The sequence below is a fragment of the Phyllobates terribilis genome, unplaced genomic scaffold, assembly GCF_046119375.1.
Source record: "Phyllobates terribilis strain yellow unplaced genomic scaffold, ASM4611937v1 Scaffold_3__8_contigs__length_932513732, whole genome shotgun sequence".
Lineage (NCBI taxonomy): Eukaryota > Metazoa > Chordata > Amphibia > Anura > Dendrobatidae > Phyllobates > Phyllobates terribilis.
Genome location: NW_027362763.1, coordinates 70,826,591 through 70,852,379, shown reverse-complemented (window position 1 = coordinate 70,852,379; position 25,789 = coordinate 70,826,591). Strand labels below are relative to the sequence as shown.

Genomic DNA, 25,789 nt, shown 5'->3' with positions numbered 1-25,789 from the left:
GTTATGATGTTCTGCAGCAGCTGAGGTGTGTATTGGGACATGAAGTAGTTGTAGCGTGTATTGTTATGTTTAGTGACCCGGATCAGCGCTTGAAAAAATTATGGCAATGAGCTTTCAAATATGTGCTCCTTTCGTAGAAAACCAGTCCCCACTGATAACCTGCAGAGGTGGGCGGTTTAAGAGCAGAACTATAGAATTAAAAAGTTCTCCATTTTTGAGAAAAGAAAATATTTTCTATATAATAAGAGGTAAATTGCAAAGTCCCTTTTTTTTACAAGCACTTTGCAATTTTACTAATTCATGATAATGAAAAGCCCCTTTAAATATGTACATAAGCAATACTCAGTTCTTATTCTCCTTTCCTAGATTTGACATTCACCATGGACCTGGTCACTGTTCTCCTCGCCATCGTTGTCATCTTATTTTTGGCCAATGCTTTCAAGAACCAAAAACAAGAGAATTACAGAAATTTCCCACCTGGACCAAAACCTTTGCCGATCATTGGGAATGTTCTCACGATGGACATGTCAAAACCTTATAAAACTTTCATGGAGGTAAGGAGTGCATGGCCATTTCTGGAACAAGGGCCACAATGTCAAATTGTAACATGGCCAGATAATAGTTAGATATTTTTTCTAATCTGAAACATTTATGAGCCTAAAATGGACATAAATCTTAAGGCCCAGTTCCATTAAAAGCTATGATGAAGCTATTAAGTCACCCTAGCTTCATAAAAAAATACACATTCTCTACTGTCCTCCATAGAATATGTAGGATAGTGCTTGCTTGAGCCTTGCAGCCTCTTCCATGTCTACACTGGTCTGCTCACCTATGTGCTGGATGTTAGTAAGGGCTAAGTGGGGCAAAGCATTGAAACTCCACTGTTACCATCTAGCTCAACTATATAGCTTCTCGAGGAGTTTTTGAAGCAGAAGCTGAACAGAAACTCTCCAAATTCTCCTCAAAACTCCTCAAAAATTTTAAGTTTCTGCTCAGCTTCTGCACCAAAAACTCTGCAAAAAGATTCTATGTTGTAACATACCTGGCGGCGTCCTTGCATAGTGATCCATCTCCCACTGTGCAAGAGCGCGCACTTGATCTCCAGTCCAGTCTGCTAGCCTGGCTTCCCTCCATGCTGTCTGCTTGCCTCTGTGTCCGCTGCTTAAGGGCGGCGCCCGATCACTTCCTGTTTCTTGTACCTGCTGCGGGCACACCCCTTGTGCGTCCTCAGCCTATTGCTGTCTGTCATCTGGTATTTAACCCAGCTGCTCCAATGAATCCCTGCCTGAGCATTGTGTTTCATTTAGTGTGCTCTTTCACTCTGAATGTGCCAGGTCCCTTTCTGTGTTTGCTTGTCTGCCTTTCTTGGAGGCTGTATTTCCAGGCCTGTCTGAACACGCTCCTAGCCTGTTCCTCCCGCCTTCTAGGGGCTGCATACCTAGACCCGCTCCTGTATCTTGTCTGAACACGCTCCTAGCCTGTTCCTCCCGCCTTCTAGGGGCTGCATACCTAGACCCGCTCCTGTATCTTGCTACTGTGTCTGTTCTTGTCTGTATACTCTTCTAGCCTGTTTCCTGTTTTTCTCTATGTCCGTACCTTCCCTTTTTCTGCAGAGTCTGAACTCGTACCTAACTCCTGCTCGTTGTCACTGTACTTCCGTTTGTGGTCCACTCGCTACTTCACTGCAAGTACCCTGTGGGTATCTGGTTCTGCCTTTCCCTTCCTGTCTGTTCCGTGTGTACAGAGCCCTGTCCCCCCTGCTCTGCCTTGCTCACCGCTCCGGCGGTTCTAGCCTGCTCTGCCTTTGCTCACCGCTCCGGCGGTTCTGGCCTGCTCTGACCCCTTGCTCACTGCTCCGGCAGTCTTTCTCCGCTCTGACCCCTTGCTCACTGTTCCGGCAGTCTCGCTCCGCTCTGACCCTTTGCTCACTGCTCCGGCAGTCTCGCTCCGCTCTGACCCTTTGCTCACTGCTCCGGCAGTCTCGCTCCGCTCTGACCCTTTGCTCACTGCTCCGGCAGTCTCGCTCCGCTCTGACCCTTTGCTCACTGCTCCGGCAGTCTCGCTCCGCTCTGACCCTTTGCTCACTGCTCCGGCAGTCTCGCTCCGCTCTGACCCTTTGCTCACTGCTCCGGCAGTCTCGCTCCGCTCTGACCCTTTGCTCACTGCTCCGGCAGTCTCGCTCTGCTCTGACTCCTTGCTCACTGCTCCGGCAGTCTCGCTCTGCTCTGACTCCTTGCTCACTGCTCCGGCAGTCTCGCTCTGCTCTGACTCCTTGCTCACTGCTCTGGCAGTCTCGCTCTGCTCTGACTCCTTGCTCACTGCTCTGGCAGTCTCGCTCTGCTCTGACCCTTTGCTCACTGCTCCGGCAGTCTCGCTCTGCTCTGACTCCTTTGCTCAGTGCTCCGGCAGTCTCGCTCTGCTCTGACTCCTTGCTCACTGCTCCGGCAGTCTCGCTCTGCTCTGACCCTTTGCTCACTGCTCCGGCAGTCTCGCTCTGCTCTGACTCCTTGCTCACTGCTCCGGCAGTCTCGCTCTGCTCTGACTCCTCGCTCACTGCTCCAGCAGTCTCGCTCTGCTCTGACTCCTTTGCTCAGTGCTCCGGCAGTCTCGCTCTGCTCTGACTCCTTTGCTCAGTGCTCCGGCAGTCTCGCTCTGCTCTGACCCTTTGCTCACTGCTCCGGCAGTCTCGCTCTGCTCTGACTCCTTGCTCAGTGCTCCGGCAGTCTCGCTCTGCTCTGACCCTTTGCTCACTGCTCCGGCAGTCTCGCTCTGCTCTGACTCCTTGCTCAGTGCTCCGGCAGTCTCGCTCTGCTCTGACTCCTTGCTCACTGCTCTGGCAGTCTCGCTCTGCTCTGACCCTTTGCTCACTGCTCCGGCAGTCTCGCTCTGCTCTGACTCCTTTGCTCAGTGCTCCGGCAGTCTCGCTCTGCTCTGACTCCTTGCTCACTGCTCCGGCAGTCTCGCTCTGCTCTGACCCTTTGCTCACTGCTCCGGCAGTCTCGCTCTGCTCTGACTCCTTGCTCACTGCTCCGGCAGTCTCGCTCTGCTCTGACTCCTCGCTCACTGCTCCAGCAGTCTCGCTCTGCTCTGACTCCTTTGCTCAGTGCTCCGGCAGTCTCGCTCTGCTCTGACTCCTTTGCTCAGTGCTCCGGCAGTCTCGCTCTGCTCTGACTCCTTTGCTCAGTGCTCCGGCAGTCTCGCTCTGCTCTGACTCCTTGCTCACTGCTCCGGCAGTCTCGCTCTGCTCTGACCCTTTGCTCAGTGCTCCGGCAGTCTCGCTCTGCTCTGACTCCTTGCTCAGTGCTCCGGCAGTCTCGCTCTGCTCTGACTCCTCGCTCACTGCTCCAGCAGTCTCGCTCTGCTCTGACTCCTTTGCTCAGTGCTCCGGCAGTCTCGCTCTGCTCTGACTCCTTGCTCACTGCTCCGGCAGTCTCGCTCTGCTCTGACCCTTTGGTCACCGCTCCAGGCGGCCTTGTCCTGCTCTACTCTCACTCACCGCTACTGGCGGTCTCGTCTTGCTCTGCTCTTGCTCGCCGCTCCGGGCGGTCTCACTCTGCTGTGTTTGTCCGCTGCATCTGCGGCTCTGTTCTTGAGTCCCAGTCTGAACTGGGTCCTATCCACTCTGTGCTCCAACCTGTCATACCAGCCAGTACCTCCCTGCTTGCATACCAGTCGTGCTCGCCAGCATCCACCCGTCTGTATTCCCGCCGTGTCTGCCTATACCCACCAGTCTGTGTGCCAGCCTAACCTGCCTGTTCCAGTATTCCCCTGTGTGGGTCAACAGCCGTGTCCGGGGTCTGACCTGGAGTAGCACCTGGTCCCTCTGCCCGGTTCCTCCCTGGTGCACTGGCGTCATATGCCGTCGTGCGACCTTGGTCGGATCGGGCAGATACTTAGTTACGCCCCTCCAGGCACTCTCCGGTTCATGGCACAGTGGAATCACTACATACACACGCACACGCCACTCAGCCCGGGCGTGTGCATTACATATGTGCACATAGACAATGCATTAAACTTCTCTGAAGTGGCTCCTGGTGGATTCCAAACAAGGCACTGTCCAATCAAAATGTGCTCCAGAAAAAAATCTCTGCAAACACATTAAAAACTCTTCAAAACCACTTCAGGAAAAGAAACACTCCTCCAACAACTCCCGAAAGGACGTGTGCATGTGGCATCCATAAGACAACAGCAGACCCACTGAGGTTTTCCCAGGTGAAGCAGATTCAGGAAAAAGACGTTGGTCTTTTTCCTGAAGTGGTTTTAATAGTGGTTTTGCGGTCATTTTTGCACAAGTCCCAATCTTTTTTCTATCATTTATACAATAGCTTTCAAATGATTTCACAGTGGAAATCATTGAGAAGAATGAGCATGTTGCTTCTTTTAAGGCCACGTTCACATGTTCAGTGTTTGGTTAGTATTTTACATCTTACATTTGTAAGCAAAAACCAGGAGTGGGTGATAAATGAAGAAGTGGTGCATGTGGCCTAACCTCTTCGCTGTTTTCAAACCCTGAAGCTGTTAAAGGAAGTAGAAAAAGCCTGAACATGTGCACAGACAAGTCATTTTGACATTGCTACTCATTATGTTCATTTTTTTTTGTGGTGCTCTGTACACATACCCAGAAAAGGAGCATTTTATGAATCAGTTTCCACTAGAAAATTTGTTGTTTTTGAAGGTCTAAAAAAAATATTTCTGTGTACATACCATAATGGTAGATGTTAAGTTGAGTTAGGCTAGGTCACCATGATGTTTTTGCCATAAGTCAGTCACTGAGTCTTAGCTCCCATCTGAAGCCCTGAAAAATAGGATTAAGACGTAAACGTCCAACTTGGCCGGTGACTTCGATGAAGCAGTTGAAGTAATTTTTGTGCTCTGTCTGACTCCGTTCTTGGCAGTGTCCGCTTCTTTGAAGAAAGCACAAAAAAATGTGTTTGATTGCATTTTTGTGTCCATCTCCAAAAGACACTGCCGAAAATAGGATCAGACACAGCACAAAAATCAATGGCCCCATCGGTGAATAGGACTGAGGCTTCAGATGGAAGCGTCGACAGATCCACTTATTTGTGGCTAAAACACGATGTGAAGACAATAGAAATTCTTTTTTTGAAGACAAAGGGGCACATTTACTTAATGCTTAATACACAGGTCTTAAGCCTTAGTGCATTTGTTAAAATGTGACATATTTATTGAGAGGCTCGATCTATTGCATCTTGACCAGCTTGAAAGTTGAGAGCAATGAAGTTGAAAGCGATGGCAGCTATGAGCTTGCAAATTTTTGCAGTATAATTTCCACCCACATAAATTTTTTTATGTAAATTTTTCAGTCTGAGGGTTGTTCCTGCCTTCTAATAAGTCCCAAGTGACTTTACAAAATTATGACGTACCTTGTGTCCATAGCTTTCTAAGACGTACGGCCTGGTCTTCAGTGTCCAGATTGGCATGACAAAAACGGTTGTCCTCTGTGGTTATGAAGCTGTTAAGGATGCGCTCATAAACCACGCCGATGTGTTTTCTGACCGTCCCCATGCTCCTGTGGTTAGAAAATTATCAAATAACAACGGTAAGAAGATTTTATGCTTTTTATTTAATGCTAATATCGCCTGCCTCCAAAAGAACAAGTCAATTGTGTTCATATTTTATCTTCAATATTCTTTATCTTCTTATTCTACCTTTTACAAGAGTTGGAGGAATTTTAGCCTATTCCTCCCTACAAAACAGCTTCACCTCTGTTATGTTGTTGCGTTTTTGGCCATGAAATGCTCGCTTTAGGTCCTTCTACAACATTTCTTTAGAATTAGGATGAAGAACCTTATTGGCCATTACAAAACTATAACTTGGGTGAGGCTTGCACCAATTGGCACCCAGAGACACCGAATAATACCAAATTCTCTTAGACATTTATAGATTCGGAGGAAACGGAGTTATACTGGTATAAAAACACATATTTTATTAATGTATAAGTAAAATTCAGTTTGAATGACAAAAATATACATTTAAATGGTAACATGACAGACAGAAGAGTGTTGGCCACGACCTACCACAGCTTCACCAGAAAACCAATAGTTTTTATAAATAGCAAAGTGCAGTGCAGGCAAGAGAAATCCAATGCATCAAAGTGTATGCCTTAGGTACAAGTACTAATGCTACTGTGATCAATTGGCCAATATAGGGCTAGGCAAACAAATGGAGGGATAATCTTACCAGTGGGGTATGGGCAGGTGGCAGCAGACCAAGGTGGCAGTAGGAGGAACCCCGACGTGCGTTTAATTTTTTTAAGGGACGATCATTATGCATGAATTTAATACATAAACTCTACATTTGCTATGAATTAAATTAAACTCTGGGAATGATGTACAACACAGTTATAACATTTATTATAACATAAAATAGTTAGAGTGAATACATTGTGAGTCTCCATGGTGACAAGTATGGGTGACAAAAATTGTAGATAAACCTATTAAGGCTTGGCACCCTGATCACTAAGTCATAGTTTCCATCAGAATCCTCATCCCGGCACTTCTCTCTTTTTTTAGAAAAGGACAAACACTGCTGTGACATAGCCCACATGATGGTGAATGGCTTCATCAGAGCTCTCTCTCTCGTCAGGCATAGCCACCCAACATCCCACCCTGGCTCCTCCACAGCTTTGCCCATTTTGGCAAACCTGCATGAAACGAGCTTGATAACGCCAAAAGTTGCTACATTTTTGCGTAACTCTGAAAAAAAATTTTGCACAATGCTAAGTGTTTTATGAAAGTTTTCTGATGTAGTCAACTTTGATGAAATGGGACCAGAGTCTTTTAAAATGATTCTCAATAATAACTGAAATAATCCCTTGCCTTTTCTCCCCCGGAAACCCATAACACTGCATATAAATGTAATAGAGGGAAGACGTTCGCTGAGGACCTCTCTCTATTATGCAGAGTAAAGTACAACTGTTGCTCTGGACCTAGTTTACACTTGCATTTCTATATATGCAAAGCCCTTTGAAGAGTCACTGGCAGCTTCTTTTAAGGATAACAGGTGACCAACCTATTGACCAGAGGGGTTACACTCATGATCATTTCATCATTGAGGATTCTATTCTCAATTAAAGACAATCTGTCAATAGGATAAACCCTCATAAACTGTCTATTTGGACATATAGGACAAAAAAATTTGAATTAAATTATATCTTAATATCTGCAATCTGATTTTATTCCCGAGAAATTCACATTTTTCATAATATGTAACTTAGCTGTTAAGGTCTATGGGCGGGACATAGATCTACCTGAGAATCTACCTCCAGAGCTTAATTTAAATGAAAGGAGGAGTTACCAGTATGAGACATGTAGTTCAGGAGAACAGATTGTCAGTCATTACATATCTCACACTGGTAACACTCACTTTAATTTAAAATATGATCTGGAGGCATATTCTCAGGGAGATCTTTGTCTTGCCCATAGATCTTAACTCATTCACATATTAAGGAAAACATGAATTTCTCTTGAATAAAACATCAGATTTTAGGTATCAATGTATCAGTTTATTCAACTTTCCATTACCTAAAGTACAGACCAAAAGTTTGGACACACCTTCTCATTTAAAGATTTTTCTGTATTTTCATGACTATGAAAATTGTACATTCAGACTGAAGGCATCAAAACTATGAATTAACACATGTGGAATTATATGCTTAACAAAAAAGTGTGAAACAACTGAAAATATGTCTTATATTCTAGCTTCTTCAAAGTAGCCACCTTTTGCTTTGATGACTGCTTTGCACACTCTTAGCATTCTCTTGATGATCTTCAAGAGGTAGTCACCGGAAATGGTTTTCACTTCACAGGTGTGCCCTGTCAGGTTTAATAAGTGGGATTTCTTGCCTTATAAATGGGGTTGGGACCATCAGTTGTGTTGTGCAGAAGTCTGGTGGATATACAGCTGATAGTCCTACTGAATAGACTGTTAGCTGCTTTTTTCTTGCCATAATACAAATTCTAAGTAAAGAAAAACGAGTGACCATCATTACTTTAAGAAATGAAGGTCAGTCAGTCCGAAAAATTGGGCAAACTTTGAAAGTGTCCCGAAGTGCAGTTGCAAAAACCATCAAGCGCTACAAAGAAACTGGCTCACATGAGGACCGCCCCAGAAAAGGAAGACCAAGAGTCACCTCTGCTTCTGAGAATAAGTTTATCCGAGTCACCAGCTTCAGAAATCGCAGGTTAACAGCAGCTCAGATTAGAGACCAGGTCAATGCCACACAGAGTTCTAGCAGCAGACACATCTCTTCAGCAACTGTTAAGAGGAGACTTTGTGCAGCAGGCCTTCATGATAAAATAGCTGCTAGCAAACCACGGCTAAGGACAGGCAACAAGCAGAAGAGACTTGTTTGGGCCAAAGAGCGCAAGGAATGGACATTAGACCAGTGGAAATCTGTGCTTTGGTCTGATGAGTCCAAATTTGACATCTTTGGTTCCAACCGCCGTGTCTTTGTGCGACGCAGAAAAGGTGAACGGATACACTCTACATGCCTGGTTCCCACCGTGAAGCATGGAGGAGGAGGTGTGATGGTGTGGGGGTGCTTTGCTGGTGACACTGTTGGGAATTTATTCAAAATTGAAGGCATACTGAACCAGCATGGCTACCACAGCATCTTGCAGTGGCATGCTATTCCATCCGGTTTGCGTTTAGTTGGACCATCATTTATTTTTCAACAGGACAATGACCCCAAACACACCTCCAGGCTGTGTAAGGGCTATTTGACCAAGAAGGAGAGTGATGGGGTGCTACGCCAGATGACCTGGCCTCCACAGTCACCAGACCTGAACCCAATCGAGATGGTTTGGGGTGAGCTGGACCGCAGAGTGAAGACAAAAGGGCCAACAAGTGCTAAGTATCTCTGGGAACTCCTTCAAGATTGTTGGAAGACCATTTCCGGTGACTACCTCTTGAAGCTCATCAAGAGGATGCCAAGAGTGTGCAAAGCAGTCATCAAAGCAAAAGGCGGCTACTTTGAAGAACCTAGAATATAAGACATATTTTCAGTTGTTTCACACTTTTTTGTTAAGTATATAATTCCACATGTGTTAATTCATAGTTTTGATGCCTTCAGTGTGAATGTACAATTTTCATAGTCATGAAAATACAGAAAAATCTTTAAATGAGAAGGTGTGTCCAAACTTTTGGTCTGTACTGTACATACCCAACTAGATTGTGTACAATGGTTGATCCTACTGACAGATTCCCTTTAAGGGCTTGCCTTTATATTAAATCTTTATGTCTCATGTTTTATGGATTGAAAAAAAAACATGTTTCCTTTATATTTAGGTGTTGTCTTTTCCAATGGAGAGAACTGGAAAGTGATGAGAAGATTTACTCTCTCCACACTACGAGATTATGGAATGGGGAAGAAAACCATAGAAAACAAGATCATCGAGGAGGCCGAGTGCTTAGTGCAGAAGCTGAAATCATATGGTGGTGAGTGTCTCATTTCTCTGAAAATTTCTAATGATGGAAGAAAAATAATAATTACATATGCAGCAATCATAGAAGTAACTGGAAGCTCCTGGGCCTGAAATAAGAGTCTGCTAAAGTGCCCTGGTTCCTTTGTTTATTGTTTAACATAATTAAGACATTGTTTTTTATATGGTTTAGAGCGTTGGTCAGAATTAGATGACCTGGTGCTTGTGTTTTTCTCTCTTCATGAACTATACTCTGGGTTTCTGCTAATGTTTACTTCGTGGTCCCTCTCGAAAAACACAGAAGTTGACTGTTGAGCTAACATCTGGTTGACGCACCTAAGTCAGTGATTGACTGAGAAATCACTTCCTGTGTGGCATAGTGCAAACAATTCAGATGCTGAACCTGGGACCAAAGAGGATAGCGGATCATGAAGACGTATAGCTCCTCACTATTAGTGCTCATTCACAAATAATTTTTGAAAAACAAATCAACAAGAACCCTACTGTCCCAATATGATAAGTGCAACAAAATCATAGTAATCATCCCTGACCCTAAAGTTTTGGACTTGAGTCAACAGTTCCTCCAAGATTCTCCTATAGGTGACTGGTTTAAGATAGTGTAGGTCAGTAGGCATCTAAAATATCAGGCTTATAGGTGGACTAGAATGTAAATCAAATAATAAGGTCAGAGCAAAACCAGACAACCTGAGAAATTAGAACAAGGGTCTGAAGAGAGAATCCACAATCAATTGGACAGATCTGTTGAATCTGCTCTTTCAACAGATTTGCCCATCACTAATTCTTCCCAAAAATATATTGCACATGTGTATGGAAACATCCTATATTTTTTTAAAAAAAACAACAAAAAAAAATAATTTTTTTAATTTGTATATTTTCTTTTTCAGAAAAGCCATTTGAGAACTTGACTAGTATAAATGCGGCCGTGGCTAATATAATTGTGGCTATTCTGCTCAGCCATAGATTTGAGTATGAAGATCCCACCATATTAAAACTTATTGGCTTAATTAATGAAAATATAAGACTCCTGGGGAGTCCGTGGGTCCGGGTAAGTTTGAACTTTTTAAAAATGCTTTTATTATTTTTTTACTAGCTATTTTGATTAAAATAAATCTTCCGACATACACATCAGCAATTTTGGATTTAATAAAATTCTCAATTGATGTAAAAGATTTTGAACACTAAATATATTCCACAGGATAGGCGATAAATGTATGATCTCTGGGGGGCCTGACGACTAGAATATTTAATCATCAAAAGAATGAAGTGCCCAAAGTTGGGTCCCAGCAATCATACGATGATCACCTCTTCTGTGATATGTGTTTATTGGAATACCCATTTATTGATGGGTGACAGCTGCATGGTACTGAGAGCCTGACTTTTGAAAATCATTTTTGTAAGTTGGACAACGTTCCCGGTTATATTTAATGAACAAATGCATTTAGCGCCTTCTATTACACTATTTCAGCATTCATTATTACTTTTACATTTGTTTAGTTGTATAACAGTTTCCCAACATTGATGGCTTTGCTTCCTGGACCTCACAGAACAATTTTTGGAAATAACAGAGAGTTTCAAAAATTCATAAGAGCGACATTTACGAAACAGAAGAAGGAATTAGATGTAAATGACCAGAGGAACCTCATAGATGCCTTCCTGGCCAAGCAAGAAGAGGTAATAGAATTTCTCACGAAACACATTAGACACAATCTAGTCGAATTCTAACCAAAACCTCAAGAGAATTCAACTCAAATAGCAAACACTTGCTGGTTAAATATTGACACAAATATCACAAAAAACATCTCCTTCCAGACTATCATCATGTTTTTAATGTTTTTATTATTTAAATATAAGTGTTGTAATTTTTTTTTTATTCAACTATTGGGGGCTGCCATTTTTATTTGCTGGTGTGCAAGTGTGACACCCCAGGGGTCTGGTTGCCACAGTGATAGAGATATTACGTCTGAGAGCAGGTGGGAGGTCCTTTGGTCAGGGATCCTGTGCATGCCACACCTCCTGCCCAGTCTTGGGAGGGGAAGGACTTCCCCTATATAAACCTGGGGCTGAGGCAGAGTAGGGAGTTCTGAGAGGAGAAGACAGGGAGCAGAGCTGCTCTATGGGCTCTGCTCCACAGGCAGGCCCTGTCCTGGGGCCTGAGCCTGGAGACAAGGAGAGTGGAGAAGAGAAGCAGCATAGGAAACAGCAGAGTTACAAGGAGTCAGGGGCTGGCAGCTACAGAGCTCGCCCTGACTAAGAAGATTCTTTACCGGACCCGGAGTCCGAGGCTGTGGGGACTAACTCCTACCCAGCAGCAGAATCCGTCGGGCAGGGGATTTCAGGTCCTCTGGCCCAGAAGCCTGAAGGCACGGTCACACGCGTGGGACCAGCACCGCCATCGTGGAGCGGAAGCCATTAGAAGGCCCCGAGTCACCGGCCATACGGGTGAGCACCACACGGTACACTCAGGGACGTGGGCTACTTACATCAGCTTCTAGCAAGGTAGCCAGAAGAGTACAGTCAGTTTGGGAGGCCTACAACTACGCCTGGCCAGGGGAGATCCCATCTGCTCAAAGACTGACCAGGCCCCGTTTGCTAGCAAGTACTCCGGGAGGGTCTGTCGTTGTTACCAGTAAAGACCCTGAACTACACCGTACCGTCTCTGAGTGGTTCCTGCTACCCCCATCATCCACGTCGGCTGCCCTGAGGCCATACCCCTCCCGTTGGGGGTTATACTATCACGCTGCACAATCCTACCACCGGCCTCAGCGGTCTGCCCTGCAGCAGCAGCTTCCTGGCTGCACTCAACGGGTGGCGTAGTCACCAACCATCTACTGCTAGTACATCGCCGCTCAGTTTGACTCCCTGGGCACGGACCGGGTCGCCGCCACGAGACTACAACCCTCAAGAGATCCGGCTCCGGGTAAGCTCCCGCGTGCGCAACGCAGCGCGACACAGGCCCAGGGGCGCGTCACAAGTGTCAGAGCACAACACTTACAGCAAATGTTATAGCCTCCGGTGACTGATTTTGGTGTCCACCTATTATGTGGCTGCCTCAGATGACTGCTGTGAACCGGGAACACCCTCAATTTCCCTCTGTCGCCGGTAATGATGGTGATCTGAGTGGAGCCGTTATGTCATTGTGGTGCTCAGATCACAGTGATTAGTGGTGAGAACTTACCAGATCCAGGGACCAGAATTGTGGCAGTGATTTAATCCAATGACATGTACTACCTGATGGATGATGTCATCACCACAACCCTGGTGCCCACACCTGATAAATGCTCACCTGTAATTATAGTGATCTGTTTGGAGCAGTCATGCTATTGCGGCTGCAGCACTCAGATCACCATAATTACTGGTGATTACTCATTAGATTCAGGCACCAGGACTGTGACTGCGGTGGTGTCTTCATCCAGCAATGAGTACATATCACTTGATGAAATTACTACAGCTCTGGTGCCCTGACCTGCTGAGCACTTAACATAATTACTATGATCTGAGAATCGAAATGACATGACTGCTGTGCTCAGATCATAGTAACATATTTGTTAGCAGTATGTGCTTTTACGAAAACTGTGTACTTGGGATAGCTGATCCCATAAGCAGACACTAAAATGCTTAACTGCTGTAACTGCTCTCCATTCTTTACAGAGATCAAAGCAGAGAAGTCATATTATTCTGGCTGCATTGCTCAGATCACAGTAATTACTCAGTTCAGCAGTCAGTACCACACATTTAATGATTAGATATATGCCTCAGTGGATGGACTGTATCAGATATAATCAAATTGGACACACAGCTCAAGGAGACAATTGGCATTTCCGCACCCATAAAAGAACATTCTATCATTGGCATTTCCGCACCCATAAAAGAACATTCTATCATTGGCATTTCCGCATCCATAAAAGAACATTCTATCATTGGCATTTCCGCACCCATAAAAGAACATTCTATCATTGGCATTTCCGCACCCATAAAAGAACATTCTATCATTGGCATTTCCGCACCCATAAAAGAACATTCTATCATTGGCATTTCCGCACCCATAAAAGAACATTCTATCATTGGCATTTCCGCACCCATAAAAGAACATTCTATCATTGGCATTTCCGCACCCATAAAAGAACATTCTATCATTGGCATTTCCGCACCCATAAAAGAACATTCTATCATTGGCATTTCCGCACCCATAAAAGAACATTCTATCATTGGCATTTCCGCACCCATAAAAGAACATTCTATCATTGGCATTTCCGCACCCATAAAAGAACATTCTATCATTGGCATTTCCGCACCCATAAAAGAACATTCTATCATTGGCATTTCCGCATCCATAAAAGAACATTCTATCAAAATAATTCATTATTATGCAGAAACAAAAAAAAATAATGAAAATACCAGAATTGTGTTTTTTGTTTTTTTTTCAGTCACCTCACCTCCCTAAAGAAATGCTTTAATAACCGATCAAAACATTGTGTGTACTCAAACGAAACATTTAACCTCTTTCACGTGTAAAATAAAAATTATTTTAAACCTTAATAGGCTAGTATAGCTTTAAATTTATAATTAATTAGAAATCAGCTTTGGGTTGATATGCAGATGAGGACGCTTTGGTTCACCCTTGGCATGGCCTATCCTTTTGCATTGTCACACACTCCTAATTACATAGTAAAGTCGGTAACTCAAATTGATTGACTTGTCTCTAAGGCCAAGAGCCGACGCTGCGTATCCTGTCTGCACCTGTGCGCTGAAGCTGGATGATCATGAGGGCATGCTCATAGAGTCAGTGCCGAAGTGCCTACGACTGCGGGAGCGCACTGATGTCCTAATTCTGCCTGTCTGTGGCAGCCACTCGGTTCCCCCAGAAGTGTATAATCTTGCTAGAATAGAAGGTGCCAAATTCATTAATAAGTCAACACCCCTTAGCAAATTCTGTGACTTTAGTAAGTGCACTGCACCAGGAATGATTTCTGGCAGGCAGACATGACCATGACCCCATCCTGCACTGGCTCTACCCATTGAGTCAAACTGGCAAAAAAAAGTGCCAAATAGAGCAAAATTTTTGAAAATTTTTTTTGCTATTTTTCAATGTTTTTATGGCCCCTTTATGTCTAGAAAGATCACACATGGCGATGGATATTTTTTGTTATGACAACTTCGCTCCATACAAATATATGGGGCTAATCTGCTAAACTAAAAACAACTTATGGATAAAAGTGGCACTGTTTTGGGAAAAAAAAAGCTGCCGTGTTTTTTTTTTTTTTTTTTATATTGTACAGTCTTTTGAAAGACCAACATGGTAAATAATTAATCCAATTTTATTTTTTTGTGCTGTTCAGGGAAAACCTGAATCAACAGAGTATTACCACAATGAAAACCTAACGGTACTGGTAGGAAACCTGTTTGCTGCTGGAATGGAGACCACATCAACCACCCTGAGATGGGGACTTCTGCTGATGATGAAATACCCGGAAATTCAAAGTAAGAAAAATATTTAGAAAATACAGTGAAATCTTTTATCATACAGGTGCATCTCACAAAATAAGAATATAATCAAAAAGTTAATTTATTTCAGTTCTTCAATACAAAAAGTGAAACTCATATATTATATAGAGTCATTACACACAGAGGGATCTATTTCAAGTGTTTATTTCTGTTAATGTTGATGATTATGGCTTACAGCCAATGAAAACACAAAAGTCATTATCTCCCCAAAGTAGAATAATTAACTAAAAAACACCTGCAAAGGCTTACTAAGCGTTTAAAAAGGCCCCTTAGTCTGTTTCAGTAGGCTCCACAATCATGGGGAAGACTGCTGACTTGACAGATGTCCAGAAGGCAGTCATTGACACACCCCACAAGGTCCCAGAGTTCCAATTTTCATTTGGAAATCAAGGTCCCAGAGTCTGGAGGAAGAGTGGAGAGGCCACAATCCAAGCTGCTTGAGGTCTAGTGTGAAGTTTCCACAATCTGTGATGGTTTGGGGAGCCATGTCATCTGCTGGTGTAGGTCCACTGTGTTTTATCAAGACCAAAGTCAGCGCCGCCGTCTACCAGGAATTTTAGAGCACTTGATGCTTCCCTCTGCCGACAAGCTTTGGGGAGATGGAAATGTCATTCTCCAGCAGGACTTGGCACCTGTCCACACGGCCAAAAGTACCAATACATGGTTTAAAAACAACCGTATCACTGTGCTTGATTGGCCAGCAAACTCGCCTGACCTTAACCCTATAGAGAATCTATTATAGAGAATCTATGGGGTATTGTCAAGAGGAAGATGAGAGACACCAGACCCAACAATGCAGACGAGCTGAAGGCTGCTATCAAAGCCACCTGGGCTTCCATAACACCTCAGCAGTGCCACAGGCTGATCACCTCCATGCCACATTGCCGCATTGATGCAGTAATTGATGCACAAGGAGCCCGACCAAATATTGAGGGCATTTACTGAACATACATTTCAGTAGGCCAACATTTCGGATTTTAAAATCATTTTTCAAGCTGTTGTTAATAAATATTCTAATTTACTGAGATAATGACTTTAGTGGTTTCATTGGCTGTAAGCCATAATCATCAACATTAACAGAAATAAACACATGAAATAGATCACTCTGTGTGTAATGACTCTATATAATAGATCTCTCTGTTTGTAATGACTCTATATAATATAGGAGCTTCACTTTTTGTATTGAAGAACTGAAATAAATTAACTTTTTGATGATATTCTAATTTAGTGAGATGCACAAGTATTTAGGAATTCCAGGGACACTTCGACAAATACAGTAGATATGTACCTGTTCATGAAATATTTAACTTCTCCCCTCTCCCAGTTTTTCTTTTGGTGCTTTTATTTTAATAAAATGTTGAGGGTAGAGATAAGGGAATTTTTTGAAATTCAAAATTGCTAGCTTTGCCAGAAATTTGGTTTACAACAAATAAATTCACGGGAATCAGAAGCACTCCAAAGCCTTCAATTGCCATGAAAAATGTATATGTCACTATTCTCTTTTACTCACACACTAATTTTTTTAATGCTAGAATCAAAGAATGTTAGAGTTGGAGGGGACCTCCAGGGTCATCGTGTCCAACCCCCTGCTCAATGCAGGATTCACCAAACCATCTCAGACAGATGTCTCTCCAGCCTCTGTTTGAAGACTCCCATTGAAGGAGATCTCACCACCTCTCGTGGCCGCCTGCTCCACTCATTGATCACCCTCACTGTCAAAAAGTTTTTTCTCATATCTAATCTGTATCTTAACCCATTCAGTTTCATCCCATTGCTTCTAGTCTTTCTTTGTGCAAATGAGAGTAAGGATGATCCCTCTACACTGTGATATTCCTTCAGATATTTGTAGACAGCTATTAAGTCTCCTGTCAGTCTTCTTTTTTGCAGCCTAAACATTCCCAAATCCTCTAATTGCTCCTCATAGGACATTGTTTGCAGACCGGTCACCATCCTGGTCTTCTGTGAACTTGCTCCAGTTTCTTTTTGTCTTTTTTAAGATGTGGTGCCCAGAACTGGACACAGTATTCTAGATGAGGTCTGACCAAAGAGGAGTAGAGGGGGATAATTACTTCACGTGATCTAGACTGTATGCTTCTGTTAATACATCCCAGAATTGTGTTTGCCTTTTTTGCTGCTGCATCACCCTGTTGACTCATGTGCAGCCTGTGATCTATTAGTATACCCAATTCTTTTTCACATGTGCTGTTGCTTAGCCCTATTCCTCTCATTCTGGATATGCTTTTTTCATTTATAGAATCATAGAAATTGTACAAAATTGCCATGCTGTCATACACTTTTTGTACAATTCCTTTAGCCTTTTATGGTTTCATCTCCTTATCACTATAGATAAGCTGTGAGGTGTGATGTTATCTCACTATTCAGATTCAAAATGACTGCTGAGTCCCCTGCCTCTGCTTTTATATAATCTAGAAAACCGATAAGTGACCCAATTGATTTAAGAATCCCCTAAATGATCAATATATCAACCTATCAAGAGATGAGCACCTAATCTTAAAATAGTCAAATGTTATTTATACATAATGAAAGAAACATCAGAAAATAGATTAAAAAGAGTGTGAGGTGCAACATAAAGGGCATCAAGTGGTCTGACCATACATGATTATCATACAAATCTCTCAAATAGACAATAATTCACATGAATATAAATACAAATAAATTCCTTTCCAAAGATTAGGGATAAAACCACAAGTCTCGACTGATAATGTTGTGATTTTTTTACTATACATAATGACATTCAAACAAAGGGTGACATAAGAATTGTGCTTAAATAAACAGCTGGTAAAGTGCTTGGTGCATAAGGAATAAATAGATTCCTTTGAAGTTTACTCCAAAGAAAAGTGTAACTATATTTCAATTTATAATATAGAAAAACTTTTTTCCTGTGCCACCTAATGGTGAAAGGAAAAAATGAAAAGTAATGTCACCACATTTGTTTGTTCCATGGGTTATTCCAATTATTTTTCATATAATTAATATGTCCATATAAAATCGTGGAAAGGACATGGGTTTGTGTTAATAGCGCATCATGAGTAGTGAGATCTAATGTGAAAATGATATATTCTAAAACCAAAGTGGCAATATATAAACAGATCTCCACCACACATTGAGCACCATCCCGAAAGGACCCACGAAGTGTTAACACATCTATAGTAGCCAAAACTGGACGTAGGTCTGTCACTTTATATCCCCCTTACGCGCGTTTCGTGTGGGCTCCTTCTGAAGGGGTTTTATATAATGTATAGTAGTCCCTCCTGATTGGTTGTGCTATTCCATGTGATGTGATGCAATCTCTTGCAGTGCGTAGTTGTACATTTTTTGAATCCTTAAAAATTTTACACAGATTATATTTCTATCAATCTATCAGCTCATTTCTAGTCATATCGTTAAATTTTATGTAGGGTGTAAAATAGAATTTTTTTTAAACCCCACTCTGTAATATTTTCATAGTTTACTTTTTCATAAGTTGATAAAAAAAATGTTTTTTAAAAAATAAAGTGTTTTATTTTATAATATGGTTAAACTGTCACTTTATGATGACAGTATCTTTTTTTAAACTTATTTTCCTGATACCATTTCATAACTTGACGTTGAGATTTATTTGGTGACCCCCCCAGCTTTGTAGACATAAATATGTGATATCTTATTCCTTCCTTGCTAGAGAAAGTTCATAATGAAATTGAGCGAGTGATCGGATCGGCCCAACCTCAAATGGAGCATCGGAAACAAATGCCGTATACAGATGCCGTCATTCATGAGATTCAGCGGTTTGGGGACATTGCACCAACTAGTGTCCCACATGCAACTTCTGAAGATGTCACATTCAGAGGGTATTCTATTCCGAAGGTAAGAAACAGAAATCAGCTTTATAGGAGTGTACTTTAAGCCAAGACTTTAAGTTGTTCCTCAACTCCAGTCCTCAGTCACCAAAACATCATGTTTTCAGGATTTCCTTAGTATTTTAACCTGGACAATACTAAGGAAATCCTGAAAACATGACCTGTTGGTGGCTCTTGAGGACTGGAGTTGGGGAACCACTGCTCTAAACAGAGGCTTAGCTACAGGGAGGGCTAGAGCAAACTTTTATCATGTACACCTGATTCTTTTCCCCTCAGGGCACAGTTATTTTCCCACTGCTTCACTCCATACTCCGAGATAAAGCTTACTTTGAGAAACCAGATGAGTTTTATCCAGAACACTTTCTGGATTCTAACGGAAATTTCAAGAAAAGTGAGGCCTTCGTCCCCTTCTCAATAGGTAACATTTATAATGATTGTCTCTTTCTTTATGAAGCACTACCATTAAAGTTTTTATCCATTTCATATATTGCAGTTATCAAATTATTATGTAGTATTGTTACAATTGCTGACTTTGCCTTTCTACCCAGTTAATTTTTCTCTTTTCCATTAGGTCTGTGATATCACGTGATTAAAAACTGACTAGCTGAATCCTTCTAAGCTCTATGTAGAAACAGGAAGTCTCTATTTTCCCTGCATGAGTCATCATTAGAACTACATTCCTATATCATTGAAAATTCCCAGGCAGCCAAGCTTCACCTCCTCTTCAACTCCTGACTCAGCCCCCGCTTGCTTTTATCGCTCTTCTTTTGTCAGTGATATAGAATTGTAGTTCTAATGATGAATAATAAAAACTTTGATGCGAGTGCTTCATTAAAATCAACAAGTCACAAGAAAAATAGCTATTAACCTGTAAATAGGGGGTTAAACTGCAGGTTATTAGCATTCTGAACCTTGGCACTTTATTCCTTCAGGCAGAATTCGGGTTTCAGTCATGGGGGTGGAGCTGGCATGGTTTTAGTCACTGCTCTGTGTATAGAGAACAGCGACTGTAACTGTGCTAGGGAACTGACTGACAGCCTACTCTAATGCTAAGCTTCTGTCAGTCAATACCGGGGGCGTGATTACAGCCGCCACTCTCTATAGCCCCCATGACTGAAACCCGAATGCTGCTGGGAGGAATAAAGTTAATTTCCTCCTAAGTTCCAGTGTCGGTTTATAATGCTATGAACCTGCAGATTAACCCCAGGTTAATTGCGTCTTTTCAAGTGACAGGTTCCCTTTAAGCTTCATTCAAATTTTCACGTATGTGTTCCTTCAGTGTCTTTTACGGATATAATGCATATCCATTATAGTCTATGGAAGCTGTTCACATATCCATATATTTCTTGCAGACCATGTTTTTGCAAAAAAATCACGGAGACTTGATCATTTTTCATCCAAGTCACAGATCAAAATTAACCTTACAAGTCTCTTTACCATCGGTTATTTTGTCCAAAAAATAAAGAAAGGACATACTGCCTAAACACTGGTGAAAATCTGATCCAGCACACTGATGGAAATTAGTCCATTTTTTTAATTTTTGAGAAAAATAAAAAATGGAATAAGACCTCGGGGGCGGGGTTGCCAACTTTGAATTTTATATATCTAGTTAATTTTACCATACAATGGCCTGTAAAACAAGACAAAAATATGTTGTACAAAAGGAAAAAAAAACACAATTGTTTTTTCTTGTATGGCATTCATTGCTGTAAAAAATTTACCTGTCGATATATTTTTCCAGCTAATGACGATTATGGCACTACCAATTTATTTTATAGAAGGGTATGGATGCAGCAGATACAATCTCATGAGTGACTCGCAAAGATGTAGATATACGATTGACAAACGATCAACCAGATCCTCAAAAACATAATCCATCCTTGGTAACAATAATCCACAATGTCGATTTAATGACTCTAGGGACCACATTGAAGGGGATGCTGTATAGATGGTACCTAAATGGTTAAGGAAATGATAGAAGGAGAAAGGGAGAGAGCGAAACAAAACTATTGTGGCCACCATGGGTCACTGCCCAACCAATACATGGTAAGCATGTACGGAAGGCAATTTCTTTTGTAATCTAGAGTTTCAATTTCGTCTGTGCATCTCGGGTGCCTTCTTCAAAATTGTCAGAAGAAGGATTGGCAGAGATCATGTAGGTGAGACTTCGGGGATTGTAGGCAGCTCTACTCTGGGCAAAAATTGTCAGAATAGGGATTGGCAGAGATCATGTAGGTGAGACTTCTGGGATTGTGAGCAGCTCTGCTCTGAGCAAAAATTGTCAGAAGAGGGATTGGCAGAGATCATGTAGGTGAGACTTCGGGGATTGTGGGCAGCTTTACTCTGGGCAAAAATTGTCAGAAGAGGGATTGGCAGAGATCATGTAGGTGAGACTTCGGGGATTGTGGGCAGCTCTGCTCTGAGCAAAAATTGTCAGAAGAGGGATTGGCAGAGATCATGTAGGTGAGACTTCGGGGATTGTGGGTAGCTCTACTCTGGGCAAAAATTGTCAGAAGAGGGATTGGCAGAGATCATGTAGGTGAGACTTTGGGGATTGTGGGCAGCTCTACTCTGGGCAAAAATTGTCAGAAGAGGGATTGGCAGAGATCATGTAGGTGAGACTTCGGGGATTGTGGGCAGCTCTACTCTGGGCAAATATTGTCAGAAGAGGGATTGGCAGAGATCATGTAGGTGAGACTTCGGGGATTGTGGGCAGCTTTACTCTGGGCAAAAATTGTCAGAAGAGGGATTGGCAGAGATCATGTAGGTGAGACTTCGGGGATTGTGGGCAGCTTTACTCTGGGCAAAAATTGTCAGAAGAGGGATTGGCAGAGATCATGTAGGTGAGACTTCGGGGATTGTGGGTAGCTCTACTCTGGGCAAAAATTGTCAGAAGAGGGATTGGCAGAGATCATGTAGGTGAGACTTCGGGGATTGTGGGCAGCTCTACTCTGGGCAAAAATTGTCAGAAGAGGGATTGGCAGAGATCATGTAGGTGAGACTTCGGGGATTGTGGGCAGCTTTACTCTGGGCAAAATTTGTCAGAAGAGGGATTGGCAGAGATCACGTAGGTGAGACTTCGGGGGTTGTGGGCAGCTCTACTCTGGGCAAAAAATTGTCAGCGTTATGTAAATGGTGTGAGTTAAGCTGTTTGACTTTCCTTTTCCAGTGTCAATCACAAGAGATCCAAAGCTTTATCCAAATGCTTATAAAATGTTATTTCCATCCAGTTAAGGTCTCAAATAATCTTCCATCTTCTATTTATATTTCCTGTTCTTTCTCGCAGGTAAACGAAGCTGTGCTGGAGAAACCTTGGCTAAGATGGAGCTGTTCTTGTTCTTTACAACATTATTACAAAATTTCACTTTCCAGCCCATACCTGGAGCCAAACTGGACCTCACCCCTGCACTGGGGTCTACAAACTCACCCAAACCATTTCAGATCTGTGCAATATCTCGCAGATAGGCTACACTTTCAAGCACCGCTGACATGGACATGTTGTATGTCATTGTTTGGAGAATTTCTATTTACCAATGGAAGACCGGAGACATCGGAGTGCGCAGCAAGGTTTATTTCTTGTATACAAGGAGAGAAACACCTCTGTGAAGATGGCAGAAGGAGTGTCTGTCTACTATACATTTGCAGCTGTTTATATAGCAAATACTAACGCAAACCAGTGCAAACTACTTATTTTCTACAGTGTCTGCTGTCGACACTAGTGCTGGTGTATAGGGAAGCTCTTTTTGTACATCATCTTGTGATCTTATCTCAATCTTTCCTATCTTCAGCTATGCATTAGTTACATTCTAAAGACATTTAGTATAAACTATAAGCTCCTAATGGAAGTATAGATAAGACTATTAATCACATGAAAATTCTTATAACAGTTATCATTATTATTCAAAAAGGTTCTCCACAAAATCCACTCTGCCGATAGATCTACTCATGGCTTATTCTTAGGAAAGGTCATCAATATCAGATCAATGGGGGGGTCAGCTTGTCACCCTCATAAATGACTGTTTGCAACCCCTGCACTGGCCCGATGTATACAATTATACATTATACCCGCTTAAGTGTTGCGGAATATGTTGGCGCTATATAAATAAAAATTATTTTTATAAATTATTATACAATTTACAGAGGAAGAGCAGCACAGTGTCGTTCACTGGTTAGTGGCCATTTTCAGGTACTGCACATATATATGAACTGCAATGCCTGAGAATGGCCACTACACAGTGTATAACGCTGTCATATTTCAGCTCCATACACTGTGTGTTTGATAACTGCATACAGTTGGGGGGTTCTAGATGTTGGATCCCACTTATAATGAAGACTTACTCTATGGATATGTCATTAATATCTACAGTGCCTACAAGTAGTATTCAACCCCCTGCAGATTTAGCTGGTTTGATAAGATGCAAATAAGTTAGAGCCTTCAAACTGCAAACGAGAGTAGGTTTTATGAACAGAAGCATAAATCTTACAAACCAAAAAGTTATGTTGCTCAGTTGAATTTTATTAAATTTTAAACATAAAAGTGTGGGTCAATTATTATACAACTCCTATGTTTAATATTTTGTGGAATAACCCTTGTTTGCAATTACAGCTAATAATCGTCTTTTATAAGACCTGATCAGGCCGGCACAGGTCTGTGGAGTTATCTTGGCCCACTCCTCCATGCAGATCTTCTCCAAGTTATCTAGGTTCTTTGGGTGTCTCATGTGGACTTTATTCTTGAGCTCCTTCCACAAGTTTTCAATTGGGTTAAGGTCAGGAGACTGACTAGGCCACTCCAACACCTTGACTTTTTCCCTCTTGAACCAGGCCTTGGTTTTCTTGGCTGTGTGCTTTGGGTCGTTGTCTTGTTGGAAGATGAAATTACAACACATCTTAAGATCCTTGATGGAGGAGCGGAGGTTCTTGGCCAAAATCTCCAGGTAGGCCGTGCTATCCATCTTCCCATGGATGCGGACCAGATGGCCAGGCCCCTTGGCCGAGAAACAGCCCCACAGCATGATGCTGCCACCACCATGCTTGACTGTAGGGATGGTATTCTTGGGGTCGTATGCAGTGCCATCCAGTCTCCAAACGTCACGTGTGTGGTTGGCACCAAAGATCTCGATCTTGGTCTCATCAGACCATAGAACCTTGAACCAGTCTGTCTCAGAGTCCTCCAAGTGATCATGAGTAAACTGTAGACGAGCCTTGACATGATGCTTTGAAAGTAAAGGTACCATACAGGCTCGTCTGGAACGGAGACCATTGTGGTGGAGTACGTTACTTATGGTATTGACTGAAACCAATGTCCCCACTGCCATGAGATCTTCCCGGAGCTCCTTCCTTGTTGTCCTTGGGTTAGCCTTGACTCTTCGGACAAGCCTGGCCTCGGCACGGGAGGACACTTTCAAAGGCTGTCCAGGCCGTGGAAGGCTAACAGTAGTTCCATAAGCCTTCCACTTACGGATGATGCTCCCAACAGTGGAGACAGGTAGGCCCAACTCCTTGGAAAGGGTTTTGTACCCCTTGCCAGCCTTGTGACCCTCCACGATCTTGTCTCTGATGGCCTTGGAATGCTCCTTTGTCTTTCCCATGTTGACCATGTCTGAGTGCTGTTCACAAGTTTGGGGAGGGTCTTAAATAGTCAGAAAAGGCTGGCAAAAGAGATCTTTAATCCACACATGTGAAGCTCATTATTCTTGGTGCCTGAACTACTTCTTAATACTTTAGGGGGACCAAACAGAATTCTTGTGGTTTGAGGGGTTGAATAATAAATGACACTCTGAATTAACTTTTAACGTTTAAAAAAAAAAAAAAAATTTGCTGCAGTGCATTTCCCACTTCCAGGCTGATCTACAGTACAAATGTCACAATGCCAAGTTAATTCCGCATGTGTCAACCAGCTAAATCTGCAGGGGGTTGAATACTACTTGTAGGCACTGTAAGTCCTTGACTTTCAGGCTTGAGTGTGGCTGACTTCTATGTCCTTCTAAAAAATAATATTAACAACAAAGTTTTCTAATACTGAGCTCTAATTTCCATACAGAGGTACAAAAATTTGGACACCCCTCTGATTCCTGTTGAGGATCTGCACTTTACACTGCGCAGAATTAACAACATTGAATGTACGGACTGCAGATTTTGGAGTGGAATGCACTGAAATGAGCATGAAAAATTGTGTTAATGCACCATATTTAAACATATAATGAATAAATAATATAAATATAATGTAAATATTTGTTAGCAAACGTGAAGAACTAACATTTTAGAAATGATCTGTATGTTTTGTTATAATAAAAGTTTATAAAAACTAATAACTATCCTTATGACTGATACTGAAGAAGGGAATACATCCACAGGTCAAGGGTTAGCGATGATATTATTTCACAGGGCTCAGGTCTCATTGTTTGTGCATTTAATCAACTTATGTAGTTGGTATAGCAGGGGATACTCTTTAAATCAACATCTAGCTGGCTTTAGTACAATATGCAGTTAGCATAGTAACAAATATCATTGTTTCAGAACCAAGAGAAGACAACATTCAGGGTTATACTAATACTAGTCTGTCCTTCTTGACCCACCAAAGAAACACATACAAGTTCTAAAGTCAACACAAAGACAATAGTGCATTTCTCTTGGCTTAACAAATCTAGACGTTTGGCTGGTTAAGATAAGCTATTTAGTCACAAAGGTCAGCTGGATTTATACAATGGATAATCAACATATTAGCAAACGTCTATTGTTCAATGACTCTGCATTCCTGTTCTCCAAAGATAGCTACACAATCACCTGCAGGGGCTGATATAATAGGTAAACAGCAGCCGTTCAACAATTCACAAACATCAATTCAAGAGTCAAGGTTCATACAATAGTCTGTTTTTTGACCCACTGAAGAAAAACACATAAATTCAAGAGTCAATGTTCTGACTCCTAGGAACAATAGTCTATGTCTTCTGGCCTACTGAAAAT

General features: G+C 42.3%; 1 protein-coding gene across 2 annotated transcripts in view; it reads left to right on the top strand.

Moving 5' to 3' along the window:
• The window catches only part of LOC141258844 (cytochrome P450 2C14-like), a 40,699-nt gene extending 18,011 nt beyond the window's left edge, over window positions 1-22,688 (top strand). For both annotated transcript variants that reach the window (XM_073674015.1, XM_073674016.1), the window contains 9 exons: window positions 367-554; window positions 5,398-5,560; window positions 9,310-9,459; window positions 10,349-10,509; window positions 10,959-11,135; window positions 14,801-14,942; window positions 18,646-18,830; window positions 19,100-19,241; window positions 22,110-22,688. In XM_073674015.1, the coding sequence (XP_073530116.1) occupies window positions 381-554; window positions 5,398-5,560; window positions 9,310-9,459; window positions 10,349-10,509; window positions 10,959-11,135; window positions 14,801-14,942; window positions 18,646-18,830; window positions 19,100-19,241; window positions 22,110-22,288 (1,473 nt within the window). In that variant the 5' untranslated portion in view covers window positions 367-380 and the 3' untranslated portion in view covers window positions 22,289-22,688. The remainder of the gene's footprint in view (window positions 1-366; window positions 555-5,397; window positions 5,561-9,309; window positions 9,460-10,348; window positions 10,510-10,958; window positions 11,136-14,800; window positions 14,943-18,645; window positions 18,831-19,099; window positions 19,242-22,109) is intronic.
• Window positions 22,689-25,789: the final 3,101 nt, after the last annotated feature.